General features: G+C 41.4%; 1 protein-coding gene across 7 annotated transcripts; it reads right to left on the bottom strand.

Annotated features, from left to right (window-relative positions):
- Positions 1 to 5,170: 5,170 nt before the first annotated feature.
- ZNF140 (zinc finger protein 140) lies at positions 5,171 to 14,822 on the bottom strand. Of its 7 annotated transcripts, none has more exons than XM_045845977.1 (6): positions 14,766 to 14,822; positions 14,177 to 14,232; positions 11,713 to 11,832; positions 11,196 to 11,322; positions 10,851 to 10,946; positions 5,171 to 7,402 (listed from the first exon to the last, which is right to left on the bottom strand). In XM_045845977.1, the coding sequence occupies exons 4-6, from the start codon at positions 11,227 to 11,229 to the stop codon at positions 6,237 to 6,239; spliced, it is 1,296 nt and encodes a 431-aa protein (XP_045701933.1). In that variant the 5' UTR covers positions 11,230 to 11,322; positions 11,713 to 11,832; positions 14,177 to 14,232; positions 14,766 to 14,822; the 3' UTR covers positions 5,171 to 6,236. The 7 variants fall into 7 exon arrangements, with proteins under 7 accessions (XP_045701933.1, XP_045701913.1, XP_045701923.1 ...); XM_045845957.1 differs by having other exon boundaries at positions 14,529 to 14,801; XM_045845967.1 differs by having other exon boundaries at positions 11,772 to 11,832; positions 14,529 to 14,801.
- Between the last annotated feature and the right edge of the window lie 507 nt (positions 14,823 to 15,329).

The raw sequence follows: 15,329 nt of genomic DNA, 5'->3' as shown, positions 1-15,329 counted from the left end.
TGCTCAAATTGTCACCTGTCTTTTCAGGCCATATCCCTTGCGTCTTGTGACTCTGGACCCTGACCTGGCCATCCTTTATGATGAATTATCCTATAATTCTTCTAACAAAACTGTTCACACTCTCACAGTGTTGTCTAATTATGTGTCTTCCCCTCACAAATGGGAGCTTTGGGACGGTGGGAACTTTGTCAACATTGTTCACTGTTTACTCCTAGTATTTAGCCCAAAGTAGGAATTCACTTAAACATTTAAGGTTTTTCAAAACTTTTTTACTTAGTATTTCTGTGGTAGCTTAACTTAAAATAAGGCAAAAATTGCACAGAATCAAAATTTCTTTTTCTTAAGCATTAGAGTCACACTTGGCATAGTAAGATATTCCACCGTGACAGGTACACAGAAACTAAGACTGTCGAGAGGACTGCAGTGTCATGTTTATTATTCTCGCCCTCATTCCCTCTCTTCCTTTCCCCCGTTACAAGCTCATATAGTTTCCTTTGTACGGTCAGTGTTCATATGCTGCTACATTGTGTATTATCTTCAAAGGAGTAAAATGACCTGGTATTGGTGAGGGGGCAGTGTTCGCCTTTAGGCTACTGATGGAAGCATAAATACAACTTTTTCAGGTTGACAGGTAAGTAGTGTGTGTCCAAAATATTTATTTTCTGAGCTTTTATAAAATAAAAAAACTCTTAATGCATGCATGTGTAAATAACAGCAGTTATCTCAGTTTCATGCTCAAGTGAAAAACTAGAAAATTCCCAATAATAGCTAATCATAAAGTGGAATATAATGCAGTCATTAAAAATGTAGTTAAAAACCAGTCATTAAAACCAGTGTGGCTCAGTTGGTTGGGCACTGTCCCACCAGCTGAAAGACTGCCGGTTCAATTCCATCAGGGCACATGCCCAGGTTACAGGTTCGGTCCCTAGTCAGGGCACATAAGAGAGGCAACCAACTGCTGTTTTTTCTCTTACATCAATGTTTCTCTCCCTCTCATTCCCCCTCCTTATGTCTCTAGAAATAAAATACAATCTTTTAAAAAGTGTAGTTATATATTTATAGATATGTGGGATGTATTTAATATATTGTGCTTTTTAAGTACAATTACAAATTACTGAAGTATGACCATGTTTTTATTAAAATATGCACTGCCTGCCATGGCTGGGGTGGCTCAGTGGATTGAGCACCAGCCTGCAAACAAAAGGGTCGCCAGTTCAATTCCTGGTCAGGGCACATGCCTGGGTTGTCAGCCAGGTCTGGGATCAGGGACCTGCTAGAGGCAATGGTTGATGTATCTCTCACAGATCAATGTTTCCCTCTCTTTCTCCCTTCCTTCCCCTCTCTAAAACTAAATGAAATCTTTAAACACAAATAAATAAATAAAATATATATTGTTAGTGTATATTTGTGTGAGTTGAAGATATCCTGGAAGGATATATATAAAAATTGATAACTAAATTGATAATATAAATTTTAAAAATATTTTTAAGACAATTCCATCATGATGTCTTAATTATCAAAAGCATTGTTTTTAATATCTTCAAGGTTGTAAATAGATTTGTTTAGACTGTTGTTGGGTATATAGATTCTATCCCTTTTATAAATTTAAGTTTCATTTTTTTACGTTTTTAAAACCACGTGTTCTATCTTCAACATTTTAAAGGCAAGCTTTTTGAAAGTACTGTTAAAGGGCACGGGGCTCCTTTTAGACTCCATGGGGGAGTGAGGGAGGTACAAGATTTAAGTAGTATTCTGCAAGAGAAGTTATCACTCAGACTTTAGCGTATTTTTTTTTCTAAAAAAAGAAAAGCCAGCAACTGGAAAACTGGGCAAGGGGGCAAGGAGAAGAGTATATGAAACCAGGTTGGAAAGTAGGCCAGATCATAAAAGACCTTACCAGCTATGGTACAGTTTATTTTTTTTATTTGAAGAGCTATTAGAAGGTCTTCAATTATCTTTCATAAGAGAAAGAAATTGTTTTTAAAAGATCACACTGGCTGTGTCTCATTTCCTCAGCATACAGAGTTCTTTTAAGACAATACATAAATTGAGAATTTTAAACACAAACAGGAGATTCTCAAATAATGTATGTCATGACTTAAACTCACTTGTAATGTGAGAAATGCACATTGTGTTCCAGACATTGTGTTCAAGAGAAGCACAGTGGCTGCAGGTTACGTTACCTTCTGCCACGGAGTTTCTCCCTGATGATTGGAGGGGCTAATACTTCAGTCCAACCACAGACTGAGCTGCGTCAGAGCTGGGTTGCAATGTTTCCTCTATTTAGCCTTTGTATTCTGGATATGACTCTCCTAGGCTTTTAAATCTGAGGACTGTGTGGTTAGTCTCCCTGACCTCCTGCCCCAGTAACTTCAAATTCTGACCAATGGCTGAGGAAGAAGCTGACTGTGTACTTTAGGCAGCCACCCTTCCCTGGTGGGTTTGTCATTCCTAAGCACTACAGACACTGTAGATACCTCACTCTTCCTCGCAGAAGCTTTGACTCCAACTCTCTAGCTGCCTGCATAGCCCTGAAACTCAGCAATGTCCCATGTGAAAGAACCAGCTGTGCATGAGGCTGCTTGTGTTTCTAATCTGCCACCAGTGATCCCCTACAACTCGTGAGATTTTCCCCCAGGCCCACACTAAAAACAGGAAATGCTTACAAGGGCCAGATAGCCTGTGATCATCAGGTTACCTCAGAGGCACTGTACCTCTATAGCATTTTGGTTCATCTAGTCCTCTGCTTCCACAGCTCCGCAATGCCTTTCAGAATGATTTTTGGAGATTATGCTAAATGAAATAAGCCAGAGAAAGACAAATAACATGATCTCTTTTATATGTAGAATCTAATTAATAAAATAAATTGACAAAATAGAAACAGAAGCATGGACACAAGGAACAGACCGACAGCTGTGAGAGAGGGCAGGGGGACTGGATGGGAGAAGGTGAAGAGATTGGTCAAAGAACATTTACGCACGACCCATGGACATGGACAACAGTGTGGTGATGAGGGGCCAGGTGGAGGTGGGCAACGGGCGGGGGATATGGGGGCATCTGTAATAGTGTCAACAATAAAAATAAACAAAAAATTAAAAAATGACTTTGTAATTTATCTGCTTTACCTGGTTGCTGGCACAATACTGCATCCTATCTTGAAGCAGACTTCCTGAAGATATTATGAATAGCAGTTAAACAGTTTCATAATAACATTGCATTCAGTTGAAGGGGTCATAGTAAAAAACAGTTGTAACCGTATCTGACATGCAGTACGTGACAGCTGCATCTAGCAGTGTGCCAAAGATGAGTCACTCAGCTGTACACTTTGATTGTATACAAGAGAATTACTCTAAAGGCAAATGCTAATTCAGAAGGTTTCACACAGAAATTGTTACATAAGGAGTCACATGCTAGTACAGGTACCCTGTGCTGTGTGGAAGATTACCTAATGTGCTCCTCTGTAAAGGACAGAGATGTTCGTTGGGAGTGTGATGGTTTTACAATGTATGGATAATTGAGTAACCATGACAACAGAGTGTGAAAATACTGTAGCTGCATTCCTAAGTATGTTTCCTATAAATCTCACACATCTTGAGTATGTAAACCTATGAAAATTGTGTCTGAAATAAACTTACACTACATAGATCAAAATGTTCAAACTGGATGTTTACCCCTTCACATGTATGGAGATGGTCACACTATATACTGCCACTGTTTCTTTGTCTCAACAATATAATACAAATTGGACCTGAAATTTTATACAAGTAATTTAAAGTGCAACAGCATATACTTTTCTCCTGCTGTTTGCTTTTATATCTTACTGTGTCTTGCTATTGTTACTGAATTGCATCTTGAAAAAACTGGCAACATTTTATTGTCATCTACCTCTGGAAAGTGCCACAGCTTATAACAAATGATATGGTTAAAATGGGAAGATGTAACAGATTTATATGCTAAAATTGAGTGAAAGAAAGCAATTATGAACCTTGCCAGCACCTTCTTGCAGTGACAAAGCATACCGTATCATCCAAAACATCCACGAAGTATTCATTTTCTTTTTTTCAGTAGCAAGTGTTTGACATCTCTTCCTGTATAACCTAGGAATTATCTGTTTTCACTTTTTAGAATAATAGTTCTTACTTTCTGAAATATCTTAGCACAAATAAATTAGAGGACTTTTTAGATGAGTTATGTAGTTTTGAATGATGTTACATGAAGGAGGAGAAAGTTTTTATTTCTGATAAAATGATTCAGATACTGTATCTGTGTGCTGAACTTCCTGTAAAGGCACTTCCTGCCTGATTGCCCCTCACTTACCTGGTCACAGTCCTCTTGTCACATTTTTCTCCATCACTTTCTCCCTTGCTCCAATAAGGTCACATTGGGTTTAGAAACAGAAAGTCCTGCTTACAAGAGAGAGAAAATAGATACTTCAAAATATTATAGTTTTCCTCAGCTCCAGACCCAATCTCAGTAAAGGGAGGAAAAGCTATTTTAAGAACAAGAGCAGGAGGAAAATGTATCCACTTTCCACTGCTACCCATTTGCAATCATTTCCTCAAGGACATGGAATAGGAATTCAGCCAGGCAATTCAGAGCCCACCCGCTGCTCACAATATTTCCTAGGGAGATAGCGAAGATACATAAATTCAGTTAATTTGGAGGAACAGTAACCTCCTCAGACAAGCTTCGCATAGTTCTCCAGCGTTACATCCCAATATCAATTATTTTGGGCAAGGTGCAGTTGGCCCCATTCCTCCTTAGAGAAGTCTACGGCTACACCTCTGAATGTTACAAACCTTTGAAATAACAAATACGTTCTTGTTCACTGAGACCTCCCCACCCCCCACGGGGCTCATGGTGCTGGGGAAAGTAACAATGCTGGCAGCACTAGGGAAAGGGAGGGTTTACACAACAGAATGACTCACTGGGTAATTCTAGAAAAGTAATTACTAAGCAGCAGCTGTTCTGTTGTCACAAAAGAAAATGCTAGCCTCTCATTTTGTGTAAGATTTACGTATACATGGAAAAAATAAATGAAGCACTTAGTCAAGTACTAAGTTGCATATTACAAACACTAGATTCGAGGCAAGTTCTTATAAGAAGCAATCAGTTGCTTCAGAGAAGATAAACTTTTACCCGGGACATTAAAAAATGGTCAAGGTGTACATTGAAAGTGAACACAACAGAATTTATTTAGACAAGTATGGTTTTACAAAATAAATGTTCTTACTGTAAATACAACAAAAGAGGAAAACTACGCTGGCATTTCCCTGGACATGGACATTGCCTCATGGACATTGATTTCTGACTAAGAGATGTCTAGTCAGATTCAAGGATAAACGTGTGTTAGTATAACCTTAAATCCAAACACTATCTTAGTTAAAACCGTAAGACACCAAAAATGTTTCTATAATTATGTTTGTATAATGTTTCCATGAAAGCACACTACTCTTGCTCATGTCGACATCGTGATAGTTGCATTTTCAGAGTCATATATGCTGTGGGAGTAAACTCTCAGCAAGTACCATATTAACTATAAATCAAAACATGTATGTACAGGTCTTTTCTGAATATGCTTTCTTTTTTAGAAAAAGACCAAAACATTCCCCCTGTAAAGAAAAAAATTCCTACATTAATTCCCTCCAGTATGACTTCTCAGAATGCTAAGATTTTCCCACACCCATTACAATGGTATGTTTTCCCCAGTATAATTCTTCAGATTTAAGATACTGCAGAAAGTCAATCTATATTCAGTTCATGTAGAGGGTTGCTTTTTCTCCTTGAAAGACCTTTAGAATTTTATAAATAGTGCAGGGTACATGAAGGCATTCTCGAATCACGGTGTTTGTATGTATGACTTTACTTCAGTATAAATTTTCTGATGTCCTGGAAAAGTGCACCCTAACCCATGCATTCATCCGTGCGTGAGCTGACAGATGCAGAAGGAGAGCTAATCCCCGAGGGACAGCTTTCTCACATGCACTCGACTTGCATCCCTTTCCTGGTGGGAATTAGTAAACGTAGAGTAAGGGAGTCCTACCAGATGAGGAGTCCTCTCAATACTGACTGCATTTTCTGATATTACAAAAAGAAAAGCAGCTTTAATGGCTTTCCCATATATTTCTGGGGTCTTTCTCCAGGTATGGGTCAATGTCTTCAATTTCAACACATTCACTTAAGGCTCTCAAGTCAAAGTAAGGCATTAGCTGCTATGTTTTTAAATCCGTACATTTTTAGGTTTTCTCAACAGTGTGAATTCCCTGGTGTTCAGTAAGGAATGAGTGGTAATTAAATGAATTTTCATATTCATAGGGGTTCTCTAGAGTGTGTGTTCTCTGATGTTTAGCAAGGTTTGAACTCCAGCTGAAGGATTTATTGCATATCTTACATACATAGGGCTTCTCCCCGGTATGAGTTATCTGATGTAGAATGAGGGAAAAGCTCCGACTAAAGGTTTTCTCACAGTCAGTACATGCATAGGGTTTTTCTCCAGTGTGGATTTTCCTGTGCTGTATAAGGGATGCATGCCATGTGAAAACTTTACCACACTCATGGCATTCGTAGAGCTTTTCTCCAGCGTGAATTCTCTGATGTTTAATAAGGAAGGAGTGGCAACGGAAGGCTTTCCTGCAGTCGTTACATTCATAGGGGGTTTTGGTGGTGTGAATGCTCTGATGCCGAGTAAGGTGTGAAGAGCGGCGGAACGCCTTCCCACATTCAATGCATTCGTACGGCTTCTCACTGGTGTGCGTGATCTGATGACGAATGAGTTCTGAGCCACTGCTAAAGGCTTTCCCACACTTCCTGCACATATATTGTTTCTTCCCTATGTGAATTCTCTGATGCCGAGTGAGGTTTGAGGCACGACTGAAAGCCTTTCCACATTCAGGACATTCATAGGGTTTCTCCCCGGTATGTGTTCTCTGGTGTTCAATGAGGAATGAAAGGTAACTGAATGTCTTACTACAGTCTTTACACTCATGGGGTTTCTTTCCAGTATGTATCATCTGATGTTTCACCAGGTTTGAGATCTGACTAAAGGTTTTGCCACATTCCTTACATACATATGGTTTCTCTCCAGTGTGAGTTCTCTGATGTAATACCAGGGAAAAGCGCCGACTGAAAGTTTTTCCACATTCGTGGCACCCAAAGGGCCTCTCCACGGCATTGACACTATGTTGAGACAGGGCTTCTTGATGAGAAACTCTCACTTGCCTGATACATCCCTGATTTCTTTGTAGCATCTCAGTAACATCCTCACATTTCCAGCTTCCTTTAAAACAGGAATGTTCAGGGCTGTAGCTCAGAATCCTCTCCTTTATCAAATACTGGGATGAATCATCTTCATATATAACATTGTTTGGAGAAAATTCTCTGATCACACCATTCGACCCTGAAACTGAAAAAACACAGCAATGTTTCTTATTTCCTGTTGAGTGAAATAAAAGCCATTCTCTCTTTTTCAATGAAAAAATTAAGTATGAAATGTTTTCATATTTGTCATATGTGACTTTGAAATCTAAGCAGTCTAAGCCCAGTAATTCAGAAGACATCAAACAGAAGAGAGATTTAGTTGAATAAGGGGAAAAATTAAATCAAGGTAACTGAAAGTGAGGGATATGAAGAAGATTAAGTAATTGGGAAAGACAGGTTATTAGTTTTCCTCACTTCCATTTATTTGCTGCCAGAATGACCTGAAAATGAAAATTTCATTATGCTAATAAACTGCAAGTGCTCCTCGGGTCCCACAAAGATATCAGATTGTTCACCTAATGCCTTTGGAACAGTGGCTTATTCTAAATAAAATAACAAAAGGTTTCTCTGAATATCACCTTCTATGTTGCTCACTCTACCTCTACTTTTTACATTGATATCTGAAGCTCAGCTTTGCTGTAACAGTGTTTCTACCAGATGCTTCTGATAGATGAGCACGGGCCCTGATTATCTTCAGGCTAAATTTTAAACAGACACTTAATCATTTGGGGGGAAGAGAATTTTATAATAACATGATGGTCTCTAAAAATATATATTCTCTCATATTCTTAGTCTTATAAAATATGTAGGGTTAAAAGTCCATGCAAGTCCATGATGTATACAACATAGGCGCAAAAGTTTCTGGAAAAACTCATGTACTAAATTATCCTTAAAAATGGGGCAAAATGTTAGCAAATAAACATATGGGTATTCTCTGTACTATTCTTCAAACTTTTATGGAAGTTTAAAATTATTCCCAAAATTATTACACTTTAAAAAACCATTTTCCTCTAAAACATGCTTTGACATTTTCTTTGGAGGGAATGCTGCCTTTCATCATCACTGACTGTAAGCTTCTACAGAAAAGTAGAGAGACCTCATATTTCTTTAATATGTATTTAAGCAATGAACCAAGATATATACCTATATATGGTATGCACAAAAAAAGGAAAAAACAGAGGGAAAGCAATGAATTAGCTATTAAGAAAATGATCATTGCAATAAGGGAAAGTCTTAAATTACTTTCACAACTCTTCTGTAAACCAGTTCCATGTATTCTGAGTACCTCTATAAGAGCTCTGGGGATATGAACTGAATAATTCTCTTTAGGAGCTAAGAATATAAACGGTGAAGACAGAAAAGAAAACAATGACATAAGAAACGAAAGTTAAGCCCTGGCTGGTATGGCTCAATGGATTGAGTGCTGGCCTGAGAACCAAAAGGTCACCAGTTCGGTTCCCAGTCAGGACACATGCCTGGGTTGCAGGCCAGGTCCCCAGTGTGGGGCACTCGAGGGCAACCACACACTGATGTTTCTCCCCCTCTCTTTCTCCCTCCCTTCCCCTTTCTCTAAAAATAAATAAATAAAATCTTTAAAAAAAGAAAAGAAAGGGAAGTTAAGTATTTAGAGTAAAAAAGTGTATAAAAGATCAGGGACAAGATATAAAAATCCACTGCAACAGATAAAGGAAAGCTTCACTGAGAAAACTAGTTTGGAACTAGTTGCATACTATTTGTCATATGATTTCCCAGACCAACGAGGATAAAAAGCAGAACAAAGGCTATAAGAGTCAAAGAAGGACCCGGCAATTCCAATTCTGAGTATTTATCCAAAGAAACTCAAAACACTAAATTGAAAAACCACATGTATCCGTATGTTCATTGCAGCATTATTTACAATAGCCAAGATATGGAAGCAACATAAGTGTCCACCAATAAATCAGTGGATAAAGAAGCGGTATGTATGAGATGAAGCAAAAGTAGGTCTACAGTTGTTTGTATAGAAAATAATACAAGGATAAACTGTTGTTTCATGTACTCACAACTGTAAACCTACTTTTGTCGAACCCGGTAAATACTATGAAATATGACTCAAACATTAAAAAAAAAAGAAAGAAAAGAACAAGAAATTTTGTCATTGGCAACAGCATGGATGGAGCTAGAGGGTATTGTGATGAGTGAAGTAAGTCAGAAAAAGGCAAATGCCATGATTTTATTTCTATGTGGAATCTAAAAAACAAAATAGAAACAAACTCGTAGACAGAATATTTTGATAATTATCAAATGGGAGAGGAGTTGAGAAAATGGTTAAAAATGGTGAAGGGATCAAGAGGCACAAATCAGTAGTTACAGAATAGTCATGGGGATGCAAAGTACAGCATAAATAATGTGATAATATTGCAATAACTATGCATGGTGTCAGATAATACTAAATTTATTGAGGTGATCACTTTGTAAGTTGTATAAATGTGTAATCACTGGGTTTTACACCTGAAACTAATGGTATTAAATATCAACTGTAATTAAAAAACGTAAAAAAATTATCAAAAAAAAAAAAAAGAACTGCTCAGTTGTCAAATCAGTGAATTGTACCAGAAATCTTTGTAAGTCAGAAGCTCAGTGAATTGTTGAAATACTCCCATGCACTGTTCCAAACTACCAAAACAAAACTAAAACAAGAACCCACTTAGTATATTTGTGGAGTGTATGTCTGTGCAAAGCACTTTGGAAAACATTTGGACATTATCTAATGATGTAGAAGAGCTGCACTGTCCTCTGACCCAGCAGCTCCAGTCCTAGACATCCCCCAGGACATCCCCCAGCAGCAGGTACTGCCTACTGCGGACCAGGATACAGGGACAATCACAACATTGCTTACAACAGCCCTAAACTGCAAACAATCCAGGAAGCCCTCAATAATAGAATGGATAATTAGGGTGTACTTACTTATACAATGAAACAAAGGGTAAGAACAATATGCAAAGTACATAAATCTTAATTTTGAGAAGCAAATCACAATATAACACAATATAACAAATCACAATATAACTGGCTGGTTTGGCTCAGTGAATTGAGCACTGGGCTGCAAACCAAAAGGTTACAGGTTCAATTCCCAGTCAGAGCTCATGCCTAGGTTGCGGACCAGTCCCTAGTTAGGGGTATGTGAGAGGCAACCAATTGATGTATCTCTCGCATATTAATGTTTCTCTCCCTCTCTTTCTCTCTCCCTTCCCTTCTCTCTAAAAATACATACATACATACATACATACATACAAACATACACCTTAAAAAAAAAGAAATAAAGAGGGGAAATCAAAAAGAAATGAAATTCAGAGACCAGAAGAGCTAATGATGGAAGGAGAGGACACGTGTATCTCTGAGGAAGTGAGGGAAAGGCTACAATGAGAACTGAAGGCAGACTGGTAAGTGGTGTGAAGTGGTCCCTTATGGAGCTGTGGGCAAGACTTCACAATCTCTGTATCTGCTGTCTATAAGGGAAAACTTTCTAACCAACATATAAAAAAGTATTGCTTTCTCACTGACGAGTTGTGTTGTTATTTTTAAACTTCCCCACCAACTTCTAACTCACTCACCTGAGAAGAAATCTGTTCTCACATCTTTCCCCAGCCAGGGCTCTTTCCCTTGCTCCAATAAGGAAACCACGTCTGGCTTAGACATGTTAAGACCTGCTTGAAGAAATGAAATAAATTCAAAATCACTTCTTGAATCCTCAGGAAAGAGGGACCATTAAAAGAAATGACAGATGTAAGTATAAAGGGTATCTAAAGAGTAGGTGGCATTATAATCCCCATCTTAAAAACTAATGGAAAAACGGGGGACATACCTCCATTGAGAATATTCAGGCAGATAATCAAGATTCACGAGAGTAACACTAAAGGTCACTTTCTTTGTGCGGGGAGAGGAGGAGGAACACTTACCCAGTGAGACCAGGTGACCATAGTTCTCCAGCATAACATGTCTGTACAAGTCCCGTTGAGCAGGCTGAAGCCATTCCCACTCCTCCTGGGAGAAGTCTATGGCCACGTCTCTGAATGTCACTGACCCCTGAAATGACACACAGGCATCTGCGCAACAAGCACCAGTGCTCCCTGAGGCCCTGATGACTAGTGCAATGCAACCCACTGTCAGGGGCGGAAAGTGCATACAAGTAATGGCAATGGGAGTTTTCCAAATTCTGAGTGATCACTGACAGTATAAGTAAGAGTAGAGCTGTTTTGTTTTGCTGTATAATAAAGAAAATGAGAGAAAAAATATGTGATTTGTCCTGAGATAATTTACAATTTTTTGAAAGGTAAAAAATTATATATGCGAACTTGGATTTCTGGCTTTGGTTATAAAAATTCTTAAGGCCTTACAGCACTTTATGAACAGTGAAGACAATTCCTTTGTGTTTAATGGGCAATGGATATTGTCCTTAATACCAGTGTATTTCACCTTGATTTGGCAAGAATTTCTTCTTGATAACAATTAGTTGTAGTCCATAGCAGCCGTACCCTTGAAATGTGGTATGCATTCTCAGGTTTATCATAGTTGTCCCCATTCCTGAAGAAATAGCTGTGAAATTTAATTTTTAATTGTTTTAGAGAGATAGAGGAAATGAGAGAGAGAAACATCAATTTGTTGTTCCACTTATCTATGCATTCATTGGATGATTCTTGCACAGGCCCTGACTAGGAAATCAAATTTGCAACCTTGATATATGGGGTTAATACTCTAACCAACTGAGCTACCAGGCCCGTAGCAGCTATGAAACTCAGAGGCAATTTTAGCAATGTTACAGAGCAAGGAAGATAAGCAGTAGAGGGCAGGACCTCCAGAGCAGGAAATGTAATACCTCCCACGCTGGAACCTAATGCTTCTTCCCTCTAGGTTAGAGGGAACAATAAACACCTAGTTTTGCACCTGTTGAGTGATCCGCATAACTGTTAGACATAAAAAGGAATTTTAGCCCTGGATGGTGTGGCTCAGTGAATTGAATGCTGGCCTGTGAACCGAAGGGTCACCGGTTTGATTCCCAGTCAGGGCACACGCCTGGGTTGTGGGCCAGGTCCCCAGTTGGGGGTGTGCGAGAGGCAACCACACATTGATGTTTCTCTCCCTCTCTCTCTCCCTCCCTTTTCCTTTCTCTAAAATTAAATGAATACAATCTTTTTTCTAAAAAAAAAGAAGGTCCCAAGCTAGTAACAGCCCAAAATGTATGGCAAAGTTACTTTTTTAAGTGATAAAGATTATTTAGTGATAGAGAATAAAGCTGTTTCCTAGAGTAAACAGTGGGATTTGTAACATGGGTGGAACTTGGACTCCTGAGCAAAACTTAGAGAGCTCTGGATTTGGAGACAAGTATGACAAAAAGTAGGACTGAGAACTGGATCTAAAAACAGAGGAGCACATGGATGTTTCTTTCCCTCTCTTTCATCTTCCCTTCCCCTCTATTAAAATAAATAAATAAATCTTAAAAAAAAACCCACACACACATACACATAAAACAGAGGGGCAGCCCTGACTGGTGTGGCTCAATTGGTTGGGTATCATCCCACAAAGTTAAAGGTCACTGGTTTGATTCCAGAAAGAGCACACATCTAGGTTGTGGGTTCAGTTTCATGCACCAGTTCAGGGTACATATGAGAGGCAACCAATCAACATTTCTCTCTCACATCAATGTTTCCCTCTCTAAAAATAAATTAATTAAAAATAAAAACAACCCTGGCTGGTGTAGCTCAGTGGATTGAGCACTGGATGTGACCCAAAGGCTCTCTGATTTGATTCCCAGTCAGGGCACCTGCCTGGGTTGTGGGCCAGGTCCCCAGCACGGGGAGTGGGAGAGGCAACCCCACATTGGTGTTTCTCTCCCTCTCCTTCTCCTTCCCTTTCCCTCTCTCTAAAAGTGAATAAATCAAATCTTTAATAAATAAATACATACATACATAAATAAATAAATAAGACAGAGGGACTAATTTGGAATGGTTGGCAATATTACCCACGTTTGAGAAGCATGACTGCCAGCCAGGCACTTAGCCACAACCAAAACAAAAACAATCAGCATTCCTTGCTCTAAAATAAACTTGATGTCATGTCTGAAAAATGAGCTCCCTGAGTTCAGAGATTTTGGTTTGCTCATTGCTGGATCCCCAAGACTGAGAATGGGTCATGCATTAGAACCACTTGAAGGGGCTGTCAAAACACAAACTGCTGACCCGGACTCCCAGTTTCTGGTTTAGAAGGTCTAGGGTAGGGCTCACGAACGTGCATTTCTAGTCCTGGCCAGTGTGGCTCAGTTGGTTGGGCGTCGATGTGCAAAGTGACAGGTCACTGGTTGGTTCCCAGTGGGCACATGCCTGGGTTGCGGGCCTGATGAGGGGCGGGTGCCTATGAAGGGCGGCCCATTGATGTTTCTCTCTCACATCAGTGTTTCTGTGTCACACTGGTGTTTCTTTCCCTCTCTCACCGCCTCTCTAGGAGTAAATAATTAAAAATCTTAAAAAACACACACACATGCATTTCTAACTAGCTCTCAGCTGACACTGCTGGTCCAGGGGTCACCCTTTGAGACCAGGTACAGGTGCTGAAACTAGATGCTTGATATAAATATGATAAGTAAGCGCATGAAGGGTAGCTAAACCAAGAGACAAAATTTAAAGCTCTTCTCAATCGAGTAAGGGAGAAAGAGGAGGCAAGAGAACAGCTGGCTCCCTACCTGCTAATAGACACCTGCCAGGTCAGAAACCCCGCCCACACCGGAACAGTCTCCCGCCCTCTCTCTGACACCCTGCGAAGCACCCGCGCCCGAAGGGGAGGAGCCAAGCTGGGTCCTGGGGTTCCGCGGGGGCCGGCCGGCCGCGGAAGTCCCTAGGGACTGAAAATCAGAGCTTCATTTAGAAGAAAGGGAGCACCGGCTCACCTGAGACATGGCTCACTGCAAAGCCGAGGAGAAAAGGGCAGAGTAGCCTGGGAGAGCTGGGGGGAAAGAAAGGAGCGGTTAGCGTCAGGCCCGCGGGCGGTGCGCGAGGAAGCGGGTCCCAACCCTCCGCCCTCGGCACACGGGGTCAGGGAACCCAGCAGGCCCGGGGAGCCCGAGGGAGCTCCCTTCCGCCCACGAGCTCAGCGTCCCTTTTAATGGGGTCACAGGACGGCGCGCTTCCTCTGCGATTGTGGCAGGGTGCGCGAAGCGCTCCGAGTTCCGGACGGTCATGGTCCGGGCTTGCCTGCGGGAATGCCTGCGCGGGCTGGGGGTTTGGGGGGCCTTTACCTACCTCTGGCCCAAGAATCCCAGACTCTCAGGTCTGCGTCCGGGCGCTAAAACTGCGCCTTCCGGAGCCTCAGGGACCGAACCCCGGGACCAGGCCACGGCTCCAAACATCTGCCCTCTCCAGGATCCACCGCGGCTTCAGCGGTGTGAGTCCTGTCCCACACTACAACTGCCAGAACCCCCCCACGACTACGGCGCCAGAGACAGTGCGGGTCCCAGAGAACTGCATTTACGGACTCACCACCTGGGCCTCAGCAAACAGTGGAAGGAAAGCTTCCCCTCGCACACTACAACTCCCAGAAATCCTCACGCCTGCGGCGCCAGCCTCTGACAGAACGCGCCTCAGACAACTACACTTCCCAGGGTCCTCCGCGAACTCAGCGCGCAGTGGAAGGAAGACTCCCCTCACACACTACAATTCCCAGATCTCCCCAGGACCCTGGCGCGAGAGACAGTGCGAGGGGGAGGTACGGGGCCTTGCACCCCTGCGCTCCCGACCCATCTGCGCCTCAGCACGTGGGGGGTGGGGAATGCTCTCCGTCACACACCAAAAACCCCCTAAACCTGCAGCACCACGGACAGCGACCCCGGCCCCCAGATGACTGCACTTCCCAGGACACACAGTGGCCTCAGCGTGCGGGGTGGGGGGAAGGAGCGCCCACACACAAAAAAACTTCCAGAAAGCCATGCGGCGGATGTTGGGGGGCCTCCAGACAAAGGGCATTGTCCTCAGACAACCACAGCTCCCAGAACGCTCCGCGGCCTCTGCCTCCTGAGACCAAAAGCCCCACCCTCAGACAACTAC

This window comes from Phyllostomus hastatus, unplaced genomic scaffold, assembly GCF_019186645.2.
Source record: "Phyllostomus hastatus isolate PE091 unplaced genomic scaffold, TTU_PhHast_1.1 phas_contig_1162, whole genome shotgun sequence".
Lineage (NCBI taxonomy): Eukaryota > Metazoa > Chordata > Mammalia > Chiroptera > Phyllostomidae > Phyllostomus > Phyllostomus hastatus.
Note: the sequence above shows the minus strand (reverse complement) of the source record. Positions and strands in the feature narration are given on the sequence as shown.

Excerpts from the sequence above, each read along its gene's own strand:
- ZNF140 (XM_045845938.1), bottom strand. Across the intron at positions 10,947-11,195 it reads TGGTCACCTGGTCTCACTGG|CAGGTCTTAACATGTCTAAG; the intron begins GTAAGTGTTCCT and ends CATTTCTTCAAG. Across the intron at positions 7,403-10,850 it reads GAGAACAGATTTCTTCTCAG|TTTCAGGGTCGAATGGTGTG; the intron begins GTGAGTGAGTTA and ends GTGTTTTTTCAG.